At 39.6% G+C, this 19,961-nt stretch overlaps 1 protein-coding gene across 3 annotated transcripts in view; it reads right to left on the bottom strand.

Moving 5' to 3' along the window:
• Positions 1-6,730, bottom strand: part of GOLM2 (golgi membrane protein 2) — a 105,915-nt gene extending 99,185 nt beyond the window's left edge. For all 3 annotated transcript variants that reach the window (XM_047075173.1, XM_047075172.1, XM_047075171.1), the window contains exon 1: positions 6,207-6,730. In XM_047075173.1, the coding sequence (XP_046931129.1) occupies positions 6,207-6,533 (327 nt within the window). In that variant the 5' untranslated portion in view covers positions 6,534-6,730. The remainder of the gene's footprint in view (positions 1-6,206) is intronic.
• Positions 6,731-19,961: the final 13,231 nt, after the last annotated feature.

The following is a 19,961-nucleotide window of genomic DNA, read 5'->3' on the forward strand; positions in this document are numbered from 1 at the left end:
TAAGTTAACATGAGGTCATTAGGGTGGGGCCCTAAACCCACTGTGACTGGTGTCCTTCTAAGCAGAGGAAGAGATGCCAGGGACTCGTGTGCAAAGGGGAACAAACATGTAATAACAAAACAGCAAGAGGCAGCCATCTGTAAGCCAAGGAGAGAGGGCCCAGACGAAACCAATCTGTTGTACTTCAACCTTGGACTTTCAGACTCCAGAACTGTGAGAACATAAATTTCTGTTGTTTTTACCAATCCAGTCTGTAGCATTGTATATGGGAGTCCTAGCAAACTAATACAACCCTCTAGGGGGGACTCCTTTAGGAGAAGGCAAAAAATAAGATAAAATATGGGGGAATCCCAGAGAAGTAGAGCTTGCTTCTTACTTCACTGGACAACTTAAGCTCCCTTAAGTTATTTCTGTATTCTAACAGGTTGAAAATGGCAGGATAGTATAATAAATTGGAAGAAGTCCAACATCACCTTTCTAATTCCTTTGGAGCAGGGATTCCTAGATTTCCAAAGCTAGCCTGACAGTAGCAGTGAGCACACCTAGCACCTAGATCTTAGTCTCTAACACTCTTTTCCAATAAAAGGAACAAAGACTCCTTGGAGAAATTGCTGATTCTAGGACTGGGGCAGGAAATATATAAGATGACCTGGAAGCATCTTGTAGTGCCAGAAAGCAAGTAGGGAGCATGTCACAGTGATGGGTATTATGTCAAAAGGGATACAGAAGGCAACTCAAAGAACTCCCAGTGGTAAAAATTATAACAATTTCAGCAAAAGAATAAATACAATGGCATTGGATTATAACTTAAAGTATAAAATAAATATCCATGAGTCCATACTAATATAAATAAATGATTGAATAAATTAATAAATGAAGGAAAAGAGACAAAGGTCCACACAGAAGAATTCCAAATGATTTATGTAGATACTCTGACCTTAAGGAGGTAGAGTATAATTCCCCACTAAGTGCGGGCTGCACATAGCAACTTCCTTCCAAAGAGTACAGTATGGAAAAGGAGAAAAAAAGACTAATTTTATGGTACTTTACAGTAGAGAAACCTGACAAACAGGCAGAGAAACCTGACAAACAGATCAAGCCAGGTGATCAAGGTTAACATCAACAGTGATAAGTCATTTTGAGAGATATACCATTAATATGATGTAATTAAGAATTACACTTTACCTCTGTGGTCTTCTTCCCCAAAACCATAAAAACCACAATCCCAATCTAATCCTGAGAAAAGCATCAGACAAGTCCCAGTTGAGAAATATCTGACCAGTAATTCTTAAAACTGTCAAAGTCATCAAGAATAAACTGTCAGAACCAAAAGGAACCTACAGACACATAATGACTAAACGTAATGTGGTACTCTGGATGGGATCCTGGAACAGAAAAAAGACATAAGGGAAAAAATGAGGAAACTGGAATAAAGTATAGACTGTAGTTAATAACAATGTATCAAAAGGGGTTCATTAATTATGACAAATGTACCATAGCAATGTAAGATGCTAATAACAGGAAATACTAGGTGTGGGGTATATGGGAACCCTCTTGCAATAATTCCATGTATCTAAAATTGTTCTAAAATAAATGTTTATTAAAAAAAGAAGAAGAGGGGCGCCTGGGTGGCTCAGTCGGTTGAGCATCCGACTTCGGCTCAGGTCATGATCTCACGGTTCGTGAGTTCGAGCCCCACATCAGGCTCTGTGCTGACAGCTCAGAGCCTGGAGCCTGCTTCAGATCTGTGTCCCTCTCTCTCTCTCTGCTCCTCCCCTGCTCACATTCTGTCTCTCTCTCTCAAAAATAAATAAATGTTTAAAAAAATTAAAAAAGAAGAAGAAGAAGAAGAAGAAGAGGAGGAGGAGGAAAGCCTGAGCAAGGGACTACCTTGCCAACACTCCCTATCCACACATCATACCTAAGGCATCTCAGCAGGGCAAAAGAACTTTTGGTGTGGAACATCTATTGGGAAGAGGGGAGTATACAGGGGGTGATGCCTCCATAGGATCATGATCTCCAAAAAAGAGTAAAAGTACCTAGTGTCAGGCATCTAAACACCACTGTTGATACTTTGATAAAGACACTATTGATAAGATAAAGACCACTGAAGACCACCAAAATATGCAGATCTGAGGTCACTACCCACATTGCCTTGGGAACATATGAAACTTAACCCACCCCTCAGACACTACCCTGACAATGAGAATGTTAACAGGACACCTTAGGATGCAATTAAGGAAATCTCAACTTGACTGAAACAATAAGGAAACATTTTGTATCTCACATAACAAGTACCAATATTCTATTGCAACATTCTACTCCATAATGTTCAGTGCCTCATTCATTCTCTAGCTAACTCTCCTGGCACTCTGGTTGTCTCCATTTCAGGTATCACATGCAGAAGGCACAACATCTGGCAGCAGAAAAGACCACCTCTTCAAGTGAGACTCTTGAAGGATTCTTGTCAGATATTTTCTAGACTGTCTCTCAGTATGAGTCTGTCTGATGCTTTCTTGTGATTAGACTAAGGATTTTAGATTTGGGGTAAGAATACCATAGAGATGCAAGTGCGATTCTTTTAAGGAATTAGGAAACTTCCCCTCACAACTCACCAGCCACACATCATAAGCTCCTTCCTAAATTAATCAGTAGGAAGAATAATGAAATTACCATAATCACTTTAGATCAATCAGGACTTACTCCTGAATCACAAAGGCAAGTATATATACCAAACAAAATAGGGCTGGTCTGCAAAAATGAAGGGGGGTGTGAATGGATACTGAGCAGGCCACCACCAGTGTCTATAGGTAAAAACCCTGAAAGGCAGAGCCTTTACTCAAGAGAATACATTAAATGAACAAATCTGTTTTAAAATAGAAGACACACTTTTCATTGTCCAATTTACTTCTTCCTCCAACACTATCACCACCCAGAGGGAATTTTAGATCTGTTATAGAAAATAAGAAAGTTTCAGGCTTTGTTTTTTCTACAATCTGATTTGTAACATGTCAAGTTTGATACTTCTACATACATGTGATCTCAGATCTGTATAATACCTAGGTAAGTACTAAGCTCTCCATCTTACAGATGAGGAAATGAATCCAAAGTAGTTAAATAACTTGCCCAACATCACAGCTAGAAACTGAATTAGATTTCTAAGCTGTATCTGCAGTCTTCAAAGCTTGAAATGTTTTTTTAAGATACCATATACTTCCCCAGATATCAAGGGAGTAGAGGCAATAAACAAAAGACCTCTAACAGATAAATTTCATCTACAGCTCATCTAGACCAACATGACCCTTTCTGATAGCAGCTCAAAGAATAAACATGCATACACACTCCAACAAAGATGCTATCGCTAGCTCAAAATATGAAACTGACACACAAGTAAGAGATTTAGATTTGCGAGCCAGTTGCATAAAATTAACTAAACAGAAGTAGTTAAGATACCTAGGGCAACATTTCTCAATGCTTTGCTGGATTCTTCTGTACCATGATAACAAGTAGGCCATGAAAATAGTAATCTGTGATCAAATAAACTGAGAGACTAGGTGAAACAAAATTAAACAGCCTTATTAACCAACAGATTTCTCAGAGCCTTTATACACCAGCAGGCATTATGAACTCTAAGAAGAGTATATTCTACTTATAGTATTTACAGTGCTTTAGGTTTATTTATTTATTTTGAGAGAGAGCGAGCGAGTGCAGAGGAGGAGGAGAGAAACAGGGAGAGAGAATCCCAAGCAGACTCCTCACTGTCAGCTCTGACTTGAACCATGAGATCATGACCTGAACTGAAATCAACAGGAGGACACTTAACCAACTGAGCCCTTCAGGCGCCCCCTCTACTTACAGTATTTAACATTTATCTTAAAAAAAGCTCTTTCCTTTTTTAATCCTGACCACTTATAAACAATTCCTAGGAAAGTATTCTGTTTAACACCATTTTGAGAAACACTACTCTAAGGGGGGCAAAGGCAAAGGCCCAAGAATACAATCCATTATTAGGGGGCTGGAGGCAAACAAACAAACAAACAAACAAATCCAATAAAGAATACAGTGAAGAAGGTAGGAAGCAAATATGGATAATTCAATATTATAGAAGCAAGAAAGGAGATGGTTTCTAAAGAGACAATCAACAAAACTAAACTACTGAGATATTAAATAAATTGAGAATAAAAAGTGTTTCGATTGGACTAGGAAAACTGTCACTTGTGACCTTTAGGAGAATAATAGCTTCAGAAAGGGGGAGAAAAGAAGGATGACAGGCAGAATATAAAAGGTTAGGATGGAAATGATAAAAGAAGTAGATGAAGCATTTAGAGACCACCAATAACTCTAGTTTAGCAGTGAAAGTAAAAAAAGAAATTGGTTGGTTGGGAGAAGGGAGCATATAGAGCAATAAAAAAAAAATTTAGAATGGGGTCACATGCACCTGGTTGAAGGTAAAAGTGAAACCATACTGAAAGAAACATAATAACAGATCAGTAGATGGAAGAAATGGAATCCAGAGTATAAATGACTAGAAAAGACATCTTTCCTCTCAGCTTGGAGAGAATTTGAATAGCAATGCCTAGCCAAATCTGAAGACCTTCTTTTAATACTCAAAAATTTCATAGATTTCTTCCTACTCCACTCAAGAGAATTTTTCAGTCTTTAGAGTTCAGTGTATATAGCAAGGGTATAAATTTGCTGATCTGTTGCTCCTGTCAGAGGATGTCTGTTGTGGGGGAAAGCAGAGGGTTACAGAGCTGCAATTAACTAAGGGCCCCAATCTGCATGTAATAAGAAGGTGTAGGCAAGTGACAATAGGGAAGTTGGGAGCTCATGGGATTTTAATTTATAATGACTTACTATAAATGATTTTTATATACAAAATAAAAGCTTAGGAACACCCAGAAAACAATGTGAAGATTACCAAAGAAGGGTCTAGAAAAAAAAAAGGCATCTACTTAGCCCACCCATAAATTTCCACAACTCTGCTATACCAACAGAAGTGGCGTAAGTCATAAATTTATATATTTATAATGTATAAATTATACATAAATTTATAATGTAACTTCAGGGGCGCCTGGGTGGCTCAGTGAGTTGAGCGTTGGACTCTTGATGTCAGCTCAGGTCATGATCTCATGGTTCCTGAGTTCGAGCCCCGCGACCAGCTCTGTGCTGACAGTGCGGAGCCTACTTGGGATTCTCTGTCTGTCTCTCTCTTTCTGCCTCTCCCCTGCTCATTCGTGGGCGCGCGGGGACACAGGCACACACACACTCTCTCTCTCTCTCTCTCTCTCTCTCAAAAAAACCAAACATTTAACATAAAAAATAATAATATAACTCCAATATGCTGGTGAGAAAAAAGACTAGTAGCAGGTCTGGTTACAGTACAGCTTTAAACTTTTTAAATTTAAACTTTGTATGGCATTCCATCTGCATAAAACACCAACCCTAAGCGCTACTTAAGCATGGAAATTTTCATTTTTATTTCTTTCAAGAATAGCAAGGACACTGACACGAGATTCTGTTGCTTGTAACATTATTATAGATTCTTCCTTTTTGGCTAATTTCATCAACAATTCAAATTGAGTACATAATTTTGCATTAACTATGCCAAAGTCACAAGTGTGGCTCATATACGGCTCCAGGGCCCATTTATCATAACGTTTTGATCACAAAAAAAAAAAAAAAAAAAAAGGCTGTAGCATCTGATTCTTCAACTACTTAATATATCCACCTACAGAGGTTAATAAAAATCATACTGCTTAAAATATACATAGGTACAGGAGTCTGAGGAGGCCCATTCTTTAAACGAAGAAATTAATATTGATCAGTGTGCACGGAATAAGGATAAGGCAACAATACCTACACCAAACCTGGCAGTCTCCAGATTTGTGTATCTGTAAACCTAAGGCAGCCACATAGGCCAGATGACTGCTACTGCCAGCTCAGCAGCTGAGCTTGGAGAACAGGCGGTATCCACACACAGGCCACATTTGAGAACCAGAACTTGTGGCCAGTTTCGCCTGGTAGCGACTGGAGAACGTGGCAGTGATAAACCGGGAAAAGTCTGATAGAAAAAGGGTTACTGGCGGTAAGGGGAGCCTCCAAGGCTGCAATCCCGGAAGGCATAAAGCAGCCGCGGTAGGCTAATGCCCCTACGCCGGGTTAAAGGAAAGTAGGAGGACTGAGAGGAGAGGGCTCGTCCTTACCTTGTCATCCTCGCATCTTTTCCCCAGGCCCTCCCTGGCCTGCAGCCGGCTGCTGAGGCGGCCGTAGTCGGCCTCCTTCTGGTCGATCTGTTTCTTGTGCGAGTCCACCAAGAGCAGGAGGTCCGAATTGCGCTTCTCCAGGCGCCCACGGGCCACCTCGGTGCGCTGGACCTGGCCCTGCAGCTCCGCCACCTCCTCCTGAAGCAGGACGTGGCGGGAGGAGATACTCCAGTAGTTGAAGGCGAGGACCGCGATCACCACCAGCAGCACCACCAACACGAAGGAGGGCAGGCGGCCGGCCCGCCGGTTAGCCCCGAAACCCACCATGGGGTCGAACTAGGCTGTGCCCTGGGGCCTCGCCGCGGACACCTGCGGCCAGAATCTCAGGCCTCAGTAGCTGAGTTGCCTGGGGGACGCGGCCCCAGGGCCGGCCGAAGGAGGAGGCGGGCCAATCTGCCTGCCTGAGAGCCGGAGAAGGGGGCGGGGCCGCAAGCCGCAGGCCCCTCCCCGCCCCCCCCTCCTCAAATCAGGCCAAAGCGTGTTCCCAAAGCTTTGAAAACGACCCTGCACAATCCGGGTAGAACCAGGAGAACCCAGCCGCCTGCACCCGGGACCCAACACCTCAGGGCTGGGGGGCGGGGAAAGGTGCCGGAAGGGGGCGGATTTAACTCTGGCCCCGCCCATTGGCTGGGTCCGGGTCGCTTAGGGGGCCATTGCCTAGTTTCCGCCGACGCCCCCTCTTCTCGCGAGAAAGTGAGTTTCTCTCGCCCTTTGCAGTCTTATCTCGCGAGTGTTATCTCTGTTGGGAAGAGTGTTGTGTTAATTTTGGCGCTTTGTGTTAGCTCTTGTACCTGAATTCGAATCTCTTCAATCTTTTACCCTGATTCCCTTGACCCAAGGTCCAGGGAGTGCCTACCCTACCCTGACTCTCGTGCGAGTTTTCGTCTTTGAGGACATCTGCGGTTGCGACCGCTTTGTAGGGATAACAGTCGGTGAGATGCGGCAGAAAGGGCGACTAGAAGGGCTCTGTACTTGCTTCAGTAGATAGATTTTCTCGTCTGTGCTGACGATGTGGAGAGTAAACAACAAATACCATAAAATAGTGGTGCTCCCAATATTACAAAGACAAATCAAGAAAAACTAAGCTTTATAACTGAACGGGGTGGTGCCAGCCAGGTTTCCAAGGTTACTCCTTGCACGGAAGGGAAGAACTTAAGAATGTGTGAGTTCTTAAACTTACTGCTGCTTTTGCTTTGAGACAGGCTTCCAAATAGAAAGTCCAGAAGCTACCTCAATGAATGATAACTAATGCTATTACTGACAGCACACTCTGAATTAGAAATAGCTCTTTTACAAATTATTTTTGCATGCCTAGTCTCATGTTATCTTCTCAACAACACAGTTATACAGATGAAGAATCTAATACAAAAAACTGTTCCAGAAACTTTCTCAAAGTCCCTTATCTTGTTTGGGACTTGTTAGACTTGGAGCCAGATCACTGTTCCCTTAACTTTATTGCTCTTTGCATTATACCAGGCTAACCGTTGCTATACGTTCAGCATTAATCACCGTGAGGAAGAAAAAGCCCCACCTCTTTTGTTTTTTCTGCAGATTTCCTTTGTCGTGGCATTAAAAAAATTTTTTAAGTTATTGGCTGTTTAAGGAGAAGATGGAGTTGCTTTATTTTTCAAACTTCAGTTTCAAGAACTTCCATAAGAATAGAATCTCAAGAATGAAAAAAACTGGTATTTTCATTCAAATCAGGGCAAAAAGGGGGCGCCTGGGTGGCGCAGTCGGTTAAAACGTCCGACTTCAGCCAGGTCACGATCTCGCGGTCCGTGAGTTCGAGCCCCGCGTCAGGCTCTGGGCTGATGGCTCGGAGCCTGGAGCCTGTTTCCGATTCTGTGTCTCCCTCTCTCTCTGCCCCTCCCCCGTTCATGCTCTGTCTCTCTCTGTCCCAAAAATAAATAAACGTTGAAAAAAAAAATTCAAATCAGGGCAAAAAGACTTGTCATCTTTGAATAATTATCCTATGCATCCTGTCCGTTTCAAAAATGAAGAAACTTGCCTAGAAGTTAGTAGCCTGGAAGAATTATTGCACCTTTAAGAGTGATGATTTCTCTCTCATAGTTACATAAAAACAAGTAATGCCAAAATGATTAATCTTTAGTTCACATCAAACTTGAATTCTTTGCTCCAGCTTCATGAGATCACATAAATCCCCTTCACTCTCAAATGACAAGCAGACTTTGGCAAAAGGGAGCAAAGCAAAAATAGAAGATCATTGACTATAATGACCCTTCCCATGTATCCTTTTCCTCAACTTCATAATGGCCTTGCTTTGTGTAGCCAGCAGTTGAAAATTAACTATAAAATAGTATTAACTGCTTAAGATATTACTCTTGCAAAAATGTTTTCATTTTTATATGGGATTCTGACATATAAAAATTTAATATTGTACAAAACACATTCACATACATTTTTTAAATAGATGCTTAAAAGAACTATTTGTTTCTTAGTCCATTATTCCATTTTACACATGCAGAAGTAATGTGCTTAAAGTGATATGTCTGGCAAGTGGCAGGGCTGATCTTAAAAACCAACCCTATTTCGACTCTGCCCCCAGGGAAACAAATTTTTTATTCCATTTTGATGGTTACCTCTTCAAGCTATTCTCCCTACTAAAGGAACCAAATCCACATATCATCATGACAGTGTATAAGCACTTTCCTATAGATGGTTCTGGATTAGGCATTAAACAAATGGAAGTAAAAGTCAATTCCTTAAGCCAGGTGATCAAGGTTAGCAACAACATTGATAAGTCATGTTATTAGTATGTATCCTTGATATGATGTGATGGGAGCACCACTCTGTGGTTTTCCTCCCCAAAACTCTTAATTCTAGTCTAATCGTTAGAAAAAATATCACACAAATTCCAATTGCCTCAACTGGACCAGTAATCCTACAAAGTGTCAAGGTCATCAAAAACAAGGAAAGTCTGAGAAACTTTCACAGGCAAAAGAAGCATGAGGAGACATAACTACTAAATGTAATGTGGTATCCTGGATAGGATCCTAGAACAGAAAAAGGACATTAGGGGAAGATGAAGGAAATTTGAATAAAATATGAACTTTAGTTAATAATAATGCATTAATTGATTGTTATAGATGTACCATGCTCATATAGGGTGTTAATAATGGGGGAGATTGGATGTGAGGTATGTGAGAGTTCTTTAATATTTTCACTATTTTTCTATATTTCTAAAACTGCTGTAAAATAAAATTATTTTTCAAACACCAGTTTCTATCTTTTGGAATACCTTTTAGGTTATAATGTGTAGACATAAATATGTTCATATAGCTGAAAAGGCAGTATAATCACAGAGAAATAATGTTTTAAGATTTATTTTCAGGGTAAGCATCTATTATAAAGTGGCAAGTAAGGTTGAATAACAGGAATTTTGTGTTTAAATTGAGTTTTCTTTAAGGGCAACAATCATGTCATTTATTTCTCTTGTGCAATCGAGACCCTTTTTGAGCTCAGAACACTATTTGGCATATGTCTTCAGTTTATGTTGACTCAAAAAATTTTATATGCTGCAATTGAGCAGAGGAGTGGATTATCTCATAGCTTATTCCTCAATATATCTTTTAAAGATTTTACTTTTAAGCAATCTCTACACCCAACGTGGGGCTCAACCTCACAACCCCAAGATCAAGAGTCACATGCTCTACCAACTGAGCCAGCCAGGTACCTCATTGTTCCTCAATATTTATGACTTTGGGTAGGACTAGATTAGAGAAGGTGGCAGCTCATAGAAATACAAAATAGACAAATATGTTAGGCAAGTTCTTTCCATTGCAAATGGGAAAAAAACAACAACCAAAACTGGTTAAAGCAAAGAGTTATATATATTTTAGAAGCATACTGGAATAGTCCATGGTAATATTGAAAGAGCAACAGGAACTGGGGTACCTATAGGGAACTCAATGCTTCCGTAATTCAGTCTTTTTGTTTCTCCCCCCTGCTTGGCTTTATTCTTTATTTCTTCAGATGGTGCTTTTCTTTGCAGACAAGAAATATGGCCCCAACATCTCCAGGGTCACATCCTGCTAGTTCCATGATCTGAAAAGCAAGGGAAGTCTGTCTTCTAGCTTTCAGTACAAAAATGATGAAGGAAGGATTCTGGTTGTCCAAGCCTGATCATTACACACAACTTATACCCATCACTGTGGCCAGGGAGATAAGGTATTATGATTGGCCCAGCATAAAACGCTCTCCTATGGCCAGTAGTCAGTCTGAAAACAAGAAACAGAAAAAAAAATGTTGACTCAAACAAATACAACTGAGTTTCCTTTTTCTTGAGATGTATTATCTTCCTTCCAATTAAGAACAGTTAGGGGCGCCTGGGTGGCGCAGTCGGTTAAGCGTCCGTCTTCAGCCAGGTCACGATCTCGCGGTCCATGAGTTCGAGCCCCGCATCAGGCTCTGGGCTGATGGCTCAGAGCCTGGAGCCTGTTTCCGATTCTGTGTCTCCCTCGCTCTCTGCCCCTCCCCCGTTCATGCTCTGTCTCTCTCTGTCCCAAAAATAAATAAAAACGTTGAAAAAAAATTAAAAAAAAAAAAGAACAGTTAATAAGTGAATAAAGACATTGTGTTTCAGGTTGTTTTCCCCAGGAAACAGGCTCTGAGATGGAGATTCATAATAGAAAACATAATAGGATGAAAACGGTATTGGCAGAGGGAGAGTTGGAATGCTATGCAGTCTCAGTGAAAGCTTCAGCCAATGCCAATAGAGCTCTAAACTTTTGCAGCCCTTCAGAGTTGTCCTGAGTCGGAGGGGTTCAGGCCTTTATATTCATAAATCAACCAGGTTTTGGATAGCAAGGGGAAAAGGCCACAGGCTATGTGCTAACTCCAGTCAGTTAATAACAATGCCTGAATTACTGTACTAAAAATAAAAAAATTGACAAAGTGTATCTGAGCTAAGTGAGGAAGAATGCTATGATCAATTAGTAATTTGTCCACAGGCACAGGAGGGGGTATGATGTTATGCATGAGAGGTGGATGCTATGATGCACAACCCGGATCCCCTTTCAGGCATGAAGGACTTATTCCCCTAACTGCTGGGAGTGCTGCCAACAGAGAGCCTTTAGCTATCAGCCCTTTTCAGAATTGCCTCAGTTGAAGAGGACCACCTTGTGAACAGAATGCCCTGTTCCCATGGCAACCAACAATGAATACTAGTCAAGAGAACACACTTTTGTTAAGTTACTTCCTTACATCAAACCCATTTCCTATGGTTGTATAGCAAGAGACAATGTACTGTAGGGGTAATGTGGGCTCTGGAGTAAGAATGTGTGAGTTAAAAGTCTCTGCCTCTTATTAATTTTGTAACACAGGCAAGATACTCAACTTCAGTGCACCAGGTTTCCCATTTCCAAAATGGCATATGAGTTAGGATTAAATTTGGCTCCATATAAGGGGGAGAAATAACTTGAACAAGATAGGATTTTTTTTTTCTTTCTTACATAAAATATATTCAGACACAAGCAATCCAAGACTGGTATGTCAGGCTCCTTCAAGCTCACTGTGGTCATCTCTACAGTACAGATCTCGTCTTCACTTCCAGATGTGACTTTCTTGATCCAGGAAGCATAAAAGAAGAAGGGCACCATCCCACCTACCTTCAACTTTTAAGAAGACTTCTCCAAATGTGCATTTCCACTTCCTTCTCATTGATTTGAACCTAGTCACATAGTCACCCCCCAACCCCTAGAGACCAAAGAGGCAAGGAAATATAGTCTTATAGCAACAATGTCTTCAGTTGAAAATTAGGGTCTCTTAGTAAAGGAAAAGAAGGAAAAGTATAGGGAAGCAAAAACAAATTCTGTCACAAATGGGGAAAATAATAGTGCCTATCTTATAAGGATGTTGTGTGAATTAAGTGAGTTAATATAGATACCATGCCAAGGAGAAATGAAGACGGTGGAGTAGTGGGAGGACCCTAGGCTTGGTTAGTCCCTTGAACTCAGCTAGATAAATATCAAATCATTCTGAATACTCAAATAGATCTGAGGATTGACAGATCAAACTGCACAACTAGAGAGAAAGAAGAGGCCACATCATGGAAGGTAAGAAATGCAGAGACATGATTTGGTAGAGAAGTGAATCGCAGGTGCTGTGGAGGGGAAGGAGCCCTGGACGTGGAGAGAGGTGTGAGAGAGAGAGGATTGCACAGGGGATGGCACACGGAAAACACTTGCCCAAAACCATTGACTGGGAACACAAAAGGGGCTAATTTTTGTGAATTTTTACAACAATGGGGCTCAAGGACTAGAGTTTTAGAGGTCTGTGGCATGGCAGGTGTGGAGCCCTGTGGGTGCTTCAGTGCTCCTGTGGAGAAGGACAGATAGCCTGGGGGCAAATGTAACCCTCTGAGGATCCCCTGGATGCACTGGGAAAGATGGTTTCCCTTTCATGGAGCACATCTGAGAGAGGTGGCATTGCCTCTCCAGGGACAAAGGAGCTGGCAGGTACCATTTCTCTACCCAACCCCTCAGCATAAACTAATTGCAGTAAGCAGCACTGCACCAACAGGGCCTGCTTAAACCACTTACACCAAGCCCCGCCCCCCTGCACTCTGTAGGTGCTGCTTCTCTGTCAAGTTTTCCTGAGAACCAGCACAGCAGGCACCTCCTGCAGGAGACCAGCATATCCCCCCAACCCCCCCCCCCCAGCCCAACTCCTGCATGCACCATGTCTACTGACCATAGAGTTCTGCAGAGCTTCAGCTCTAGTGGAAATAGCTTCGGGTCTTTTTTTAACAAGCAGACCAGAGCACACCTAGTTAAAACTTGCCACACTCTGAACAAGGTCAAAACACTTCCCACTGCAAGCAAGGGGAAACTCCGCTGAGAACTGACCTGAGGGAAAGAGCTGACAAAACACAACAGTGGAGTGCACACAGCATTCACAAGAGACACCTTCTGAAGCGCCAGGCCCTGGAAAGTATATGACTGCTTCTTTATAAAGCCCTTACTCTCAGGAGCAGGAAACATAGCAGGCTTTCCTAACACACATCAGAAGACAGAGATGTAGACAAACGCCAACACAGAGGAAACCACCCCAAAAGAAAGAACAAGAAGAGGTCATGGCCAGGAATCTAATCAAAATAGATGTAAGTAATTTGCTTGATCCATAATTTCAGCAATCATAAATAAAGCAGCAGTCATAAGGATACTAGCTGGGCTTGAGAAAAGCATAGAAGAGACCAGGGAATCCCTTACCACGGAGATAACAGACCTAAAAAATAGTCAGGCTGAAATTAAAAAATGCTATAATCAAGATGCAAAACTAACTGGATGTAATGACCACAAGGATGGAAGAAGCAGAGGAATGAATAAGTGATATAGAAATTAAAATTATAGGGGCGCCTGGGTGGCTCAGTCGGTTGCGTGTTCGACTTCAGCTCAGGTCATGGTCTCATGGTTCGTGGGTTCAAGTCCTGAGTCAGGTTCTGTGCTGACAGCTCAGAGCCTGGAGCCTGCTTCCAATTCTGTGTTTTCCTCTCTGTCCCTCCCCTACTTGTGCTCTGTCTCTCTATGTCTCTCAAAAATAAATAAACGTTAAAAATATTTTTTTAAGAAATTAAAATTATGGAAAATAATGAAGCTGAAAAGAAGGAAAGAAAATATTGGATCATGAATGTAGACTTAGAGAACTCAGCAACTCCATAAAGTATAATAACATTCGTCTCATAGAAGTCCCAGAGGAAGAAGAGAGGGAAAGGGGGACAAAAGGTTTATTTGAGCAAATTATAGCTGAGAACTTCCCTAATCTGGGGACAGAAACAGACACCCAAATCCAGGAGGCACAGAGAACTCTCATCAAAATCAATAAAAGCAGGCCAACACCAAGAAATCCCACAATTAAATTTGCAAAATATACAGGTAAAGTAAAATGCTAAAAGCAGCAAAAGAAATCCCTATCTTACAAGGAAAAACAGGGGTGCCTAGGTGGCTCAGTCGGTTGAGTGTCCAACTTCTGCTCAGGTCATTATCTTGCAGTTTGTGAGTTTGAGCCCCCACACCAGGCTCACTATTGTCAGCATGGAGCCCACTTTGGATTCTCTGTCCCCCACCTCTCTCTTCCCCTTCCCTAATCACTCGTTCTCTCTCAAAGATAAACAAACAAACAAAAACCAAGGGAAAAACATAAGGTTAGCAGCAGAAACTTGGCAGGCCAGAAGGGAGTGGCATTATATAGTCAATGTGTTGAATGAGAGATATACGCAGCCAAGAATACTCTGTCCAATAAAGCTGCCATTCAGAATGAAAGAAGAGATAAAGCATTTCCCAAACAAACAGAAACTAAAGGAGTTCATGACCATTAAACCAGCCTACAAGAAATGTTAAAGGGGACTCTGAGGGGAGAGAAACACCAAAAATGATGAAGACTAGAAAGACACAGGGAAAATTTCTAGAAACAACAACTTAACAGGTAATACAGTGGAACTAAATTCATATTTATCAATAATCACTCTGAATGTAAGTGGACTAAATGCTCCAATCAAAAGACATAAGGTATCAGAATGGATACAAAAATAAAGATCCATCTATATGCTGCCTACAAGAGATTCACTTTAGACCTAAAGACATTTGAAGATTGAAAGTGAGGGGATGGAGAACCATTTATCATGATGATGGATGTCAAAAGAAAGCCAGAGTAGACATATCTATATCAGACAAACTAGGTTTTTGTTTTGTTTTGTTCTGTTTTAGAGAGAGAGAGAGAGTGCGAGTGGAGGAGGGGGCAGAGAGAGAGAGAGAGAGAGAGAATCCCAAGCAGGCTTCACACTCAGTGCAGAGCCTGACACTGGGCTTAACCCCAAGACCCTGGGTTCATGACCTGAGCAAAACTCAAGAGTCGGGCACTCAACCAACTGAGCCACACAGGTGACCCCAGACAAACTAGATTTTAAACCAAAGACTGTAATAAGAGATGAAGAAGGGCACTATCATAATAAAGGGGTCTATCCAATAAGATCTCACAACTGTAAATATTTATGACATTAACTTGGAAGCACCCAAATACATAAAACAATGACAAACATAAATTGTCATAAATTGATACTAATACAATAATAGTAGAGAATTTTAATACCCCACTTACAACAATGGGCAGATCATATAAGCAGACAATCAACAAAGAAACAATGGCTTTGAATGACACACTGGACCAGATGGACTTAACAGATATATTCAGAACATTTCATCCAAAAGCAGCAGAATACACATTCTTTTCAAGTGCACACAGGATATTCTCCAGAATAGATCACATACTGGATCACAAATCAGGCCTCAATAAGTACAAAAAGATTGAGATCATACCATGCATATTTTCCAAACACAACGCGATGAAACTTGAAGTCAGCTACAAAAAAAAATTTGGAAAGACCACAAATACATGGAGGTTAAAGAATATCCTACTAATTAATGAATGGGTCAACCAGTAAATTAAAGAAGAAATGAAAAAAAATACATGTAAATAAATGATAATGAAAACACATGACCAAAACCTTTGGGATGCAGCAAAAGTGGTCATAAGAGGGAAGTAAATAGCAATACAGGCCTACCTCAAGAAGCAAGAAAAATATCAAATACACAACCTAAACTTACAACTAAAGGAGCTAGTAAAAGAACAACCAATGAAGCCTAAAGCCAGTAGAAAAAGGGAAATAATAAAGGTTAGAGCATAAATAAATGATACAGAAACAAACATACAAACAAAACAATAACAACAACAACAACAACAACAAAAATATTGTAGAACAGATCAATGAAACCAGGAGCTAGTTATTTGAAAGAATTAATAAAATTGATAAATCCCTAGCTAGACTTATCAAAAAGAAAAGAGAAAGGACCCAAATAAATAAAATCACAAATGAGAGAGGAGAAATCACAACTAACACCACAGAAATACAAACAATTAAAAGAGAATATTATGAAAAATTATATGCCAACAAATTGGGCAATCTGGAAAAAATAGATAAATTCCTAGAAACATATAAACTACCAAAACTGAAACAGGAAGAAATAGAAAACTTAAACAGACTGATAACCAACAAAGAAATTAAATCAATAATCAAAAATCTCCCAACAAACAAAAGCCCAGGGCCAGATAAATTCCTAGGAAAATTCTACCAAACATTTAAAGAAGAGTTAATACCTATTCTTCTAAAACTGTTCCAAAAAATAGAAAGGAAAGGAAATTTTCCAAACTCATTCTATGAGGCCAGCATTACCTTGATTCTAAAACCAGACAAGACCCCACTAAAAAAAATTACAGGCCAATATCCCTCATGAACATGGATGCAAAAATTCTCAGCAAAATACTAGCAAATCGAATATAACAGTATATTAAAAGAATCATTCACCATGATAAAGTGGGACTTATTCCTGGGCTGCTGGGGTGGTTCAATATTCACAAATCAATGTGATACACCACATTAATAAAAGAAAGTATAACCAAGTAAGGATAGAGGGAACATATCTCAATATTATAAAGGCCATATATGAAAGATCCATAGCTAATATAATCCTCAATGGGGAAAAATTGAGAGCTTTTCCACTGCAGTCAATAATAAGACAGGGATGTCCAATCTCACCATTGTTATTTAAAATAGTACTGGAAGTCCTAGCCTCAGCAATCAGACAACAAAAAAAAAATAAAAGGCATCCAAATCAGCAAGGAAGAAGTCAACTTTCACTACTTGCAGATGACATGATACTCTATGTATAAAACCCGAATGACTCCACGAAAATATTGCTAGAACTGATACACACATTTGGTGAAGTCACAGGATACAAAATCAACATACAGAAATCTGTGGCATTTCTATACACCAATAATGAAACAGAAGAAAGAGAAATGAAGAATCGATCCCATTTACAATTGTACCAAAAACCTTAAGATACCTAGTAATAAACTTAACCAAAGAGGTAAAAGATCTGTACTCTGAAAACTATAGAATACTTAGGAAACGAATTGAAGATAACACAAAGAAGTGGAAAAACATCCCATGCTCATGGATTGGAAAGCAAATATTGTTTAAATGTCTATACTGCCAAAAACGATCTACACATTTAACGCAATCCCTACCAAAATACCACAAGCATTTTTCACAGAGCTAGAGCAAACAATCCTAAAACTTGTATGGAACCACAAAAGACCCCAAATAGCCAAAGCAATCTCGAAAAAGAAATACAAAGAAAGAGGCATCACAATTCTGAACTACAAAGCTGTATGGTATTGGCACAAAAACAGACACATAGATCAATGGAACAGAATAGAAAACCTAGAAATGAACACACAACTGTATAGTTAGCTAATCTTTGACAAAACAGGAAAGAATATCCAATGGAAAAAAGACAATCTCTTCAACAAATGGTGCTGGAAAAACTGGACAACAACATGCAAAAGAATGAAACTGGACCACTTTCTTACACCATACACAAAAATAAATTCAAAATGGATGAAAGACCCAAATGTGAGACAGGAAACTGTCAAAATCCTGGAGAAGAACACAGGCAGCAACCTCTTTGACATCAGCCATAGTAACTTCTTACTAGACATGCTGCCAGAGGCAAGGGAAACAAAAGCAAACATGAACTATTGGGACATCATCAAGATGAAAACCTTCTGCACAGTGAAGGAAACAATCAACAAAACTAAAAGGCGACCTATGGAATGGGAGAAGATATTTGCAAATTACATATTTGATAAAGGGTTAGTGTCCAAAATCTATAAAGAACTCATCAAACACAACACTCAAAAAACAAATAATCCAGTTAAGAAATGGCAGCAGACATGAACAGATATTTTTCCAAAGAAGACATTTAAATGACTAACAGACACAGGAAAAGGGGTTCAGCATCATCCATCATCAGGGAAATGCAAATCAAAACCACAGAGACCTCACCTCGCATCTGTCAGAATGGCTAAAATGAACAACACAGAAAACAATTAAGTGTAGGCAAAGATGAGGAGAAAGGGGAACACTTTTGCACTGTTGGTGGAATCCAAACTGGTGCACCCACTCTGGAAAACAGTGTGGAGTTCCTCAAAAAGTACAAATTAGAACTAACCTATGATCCAGCAGTTGCACTACTATGTATTTACCAAAAGGATATAAAAATACTGATGCAAAAGGACACAGGAACCCCATTGTTTACAGCAGTGCTATTGACAATAGCCAAATTATGGAAAGAGCCCAAATGTCCATTGACTGATGAATGGATAAAGAAGATGTGTATATATACACACACAACATCTTCTTTATCCATATACATATATATATATAGGAATATTACTCAGCCATCAGAAAACATGAAATTTTACCATTTACAATGATGTTGATGGAGTTAGAGTGCATTACACTAAATGAAATAAGTCAGAGAAAGACAAATACCATATGATTTCACTCATATGTGGAAATTAAGAAACAAAACAGATGAACACGGGGCAAAAAAAGAGACTGGCAAACCATAAAAGAGACTCTTACTATAGAAAACAAACTTAGGGTTGCTGGAGGGGAGGTGGGTGCAAGGACATGTTAAATAGGTGATGAGTATTTAGGAGGGCACTTGCTGTGATGAGCCCTGGGTGTTGTATGTAAGTAATGAATCACAAAATTCTACTATTGAAACTAATACTACACTACATGTTAGTGAAATTTAAATTAAAACTTAAAAAAGAAAAAATAATAATATATGTACTATGTTTAGAACAGGCACTTAGCAAGTATTCAATACATGCTGCCACCATTACTATTACTGTAGTAATGGTTTTCAGCTTGTGGGGAGAGCATGAACAAACCTGTATCTTCACCATCCTATACATTGAATGAAGAATTTCTACAAAATCTCATTACTTTTTTAAAACGTCTGAGAAGATATTGTGATGAACACAATTGAAATTTATTTAAAATTACTTTTAAATAAAAGTAATTTCATCATAACCTTCATTATACATTTTCGTAATGGACACTATAAGTATAATTGCTATCGCATAATTATCCACACAGTTTCTGACATTAAAAAAGAAGTTCTTATAGTCAAAAGATTGGTAATTTGGGTCCAGAGACCCATATTTTTGGTAGGACTGTAACCTAGCCTCTATCAGTCTCTCCAGACTTATTGTTTCCTTCTATTTCTTACACCCTAGCTCTAAGGATATTCTGTTTCCTGAGCTATATTATATATGTGACACTTTTTTGGTTATTTCATATTGGAATACTTCTCCAAGTTTCTTCAATCTTTCACTACCTTTTATTGATAACTTTATTTACCATTAATAAAAATGATACAAATTTTTCAGTACTTATACAATCACAATTATATTGTTAATATAATAGTTAATTGAGAAACTACTTAATTCAAAAGGTTATTACAAAGTAAGAAAATGCTTTTTTTAAATTTTTTAAATGTTTATATATTTTTGAGAGAGACAAGAGAGCACAAGCAGGGGAGGGGCAGAGAGGGATGGAGAGAGAGGATCTGAAATGGGCTCTGTGTTGACAGCAGAGAGCCCCATATGGGGCTCAAACTCACTAACCATGAAATCATGACCTGAGCCAAAGTCCGATGCTTAACCGACTAAGCCACTCAGGCACCCCAAGTGAGTAATGCTTTTAAATAAAAATTTTAAAAACTCATTATTATGGCATTGGGTTATTAGAAACCTACTTTATTT

Source organism: Lynx rufus, unplaced genomic scaffold (genome assembly GCF_022079265.1).
Source record: "Lynx rufus isolate CCGP_SWC_20201006 ecotype Redwood Valley unplaced genomic scaffold, mLynRuf1.p SCAF_13, whole genome shotgun sequence".
In the NCBI taxonomy this organism is placed as follows: Eukaryota; Metazoa; Chordata; class Mammalia; order Carnivora; family Felidae; genus Lynx; species Lynx rufus.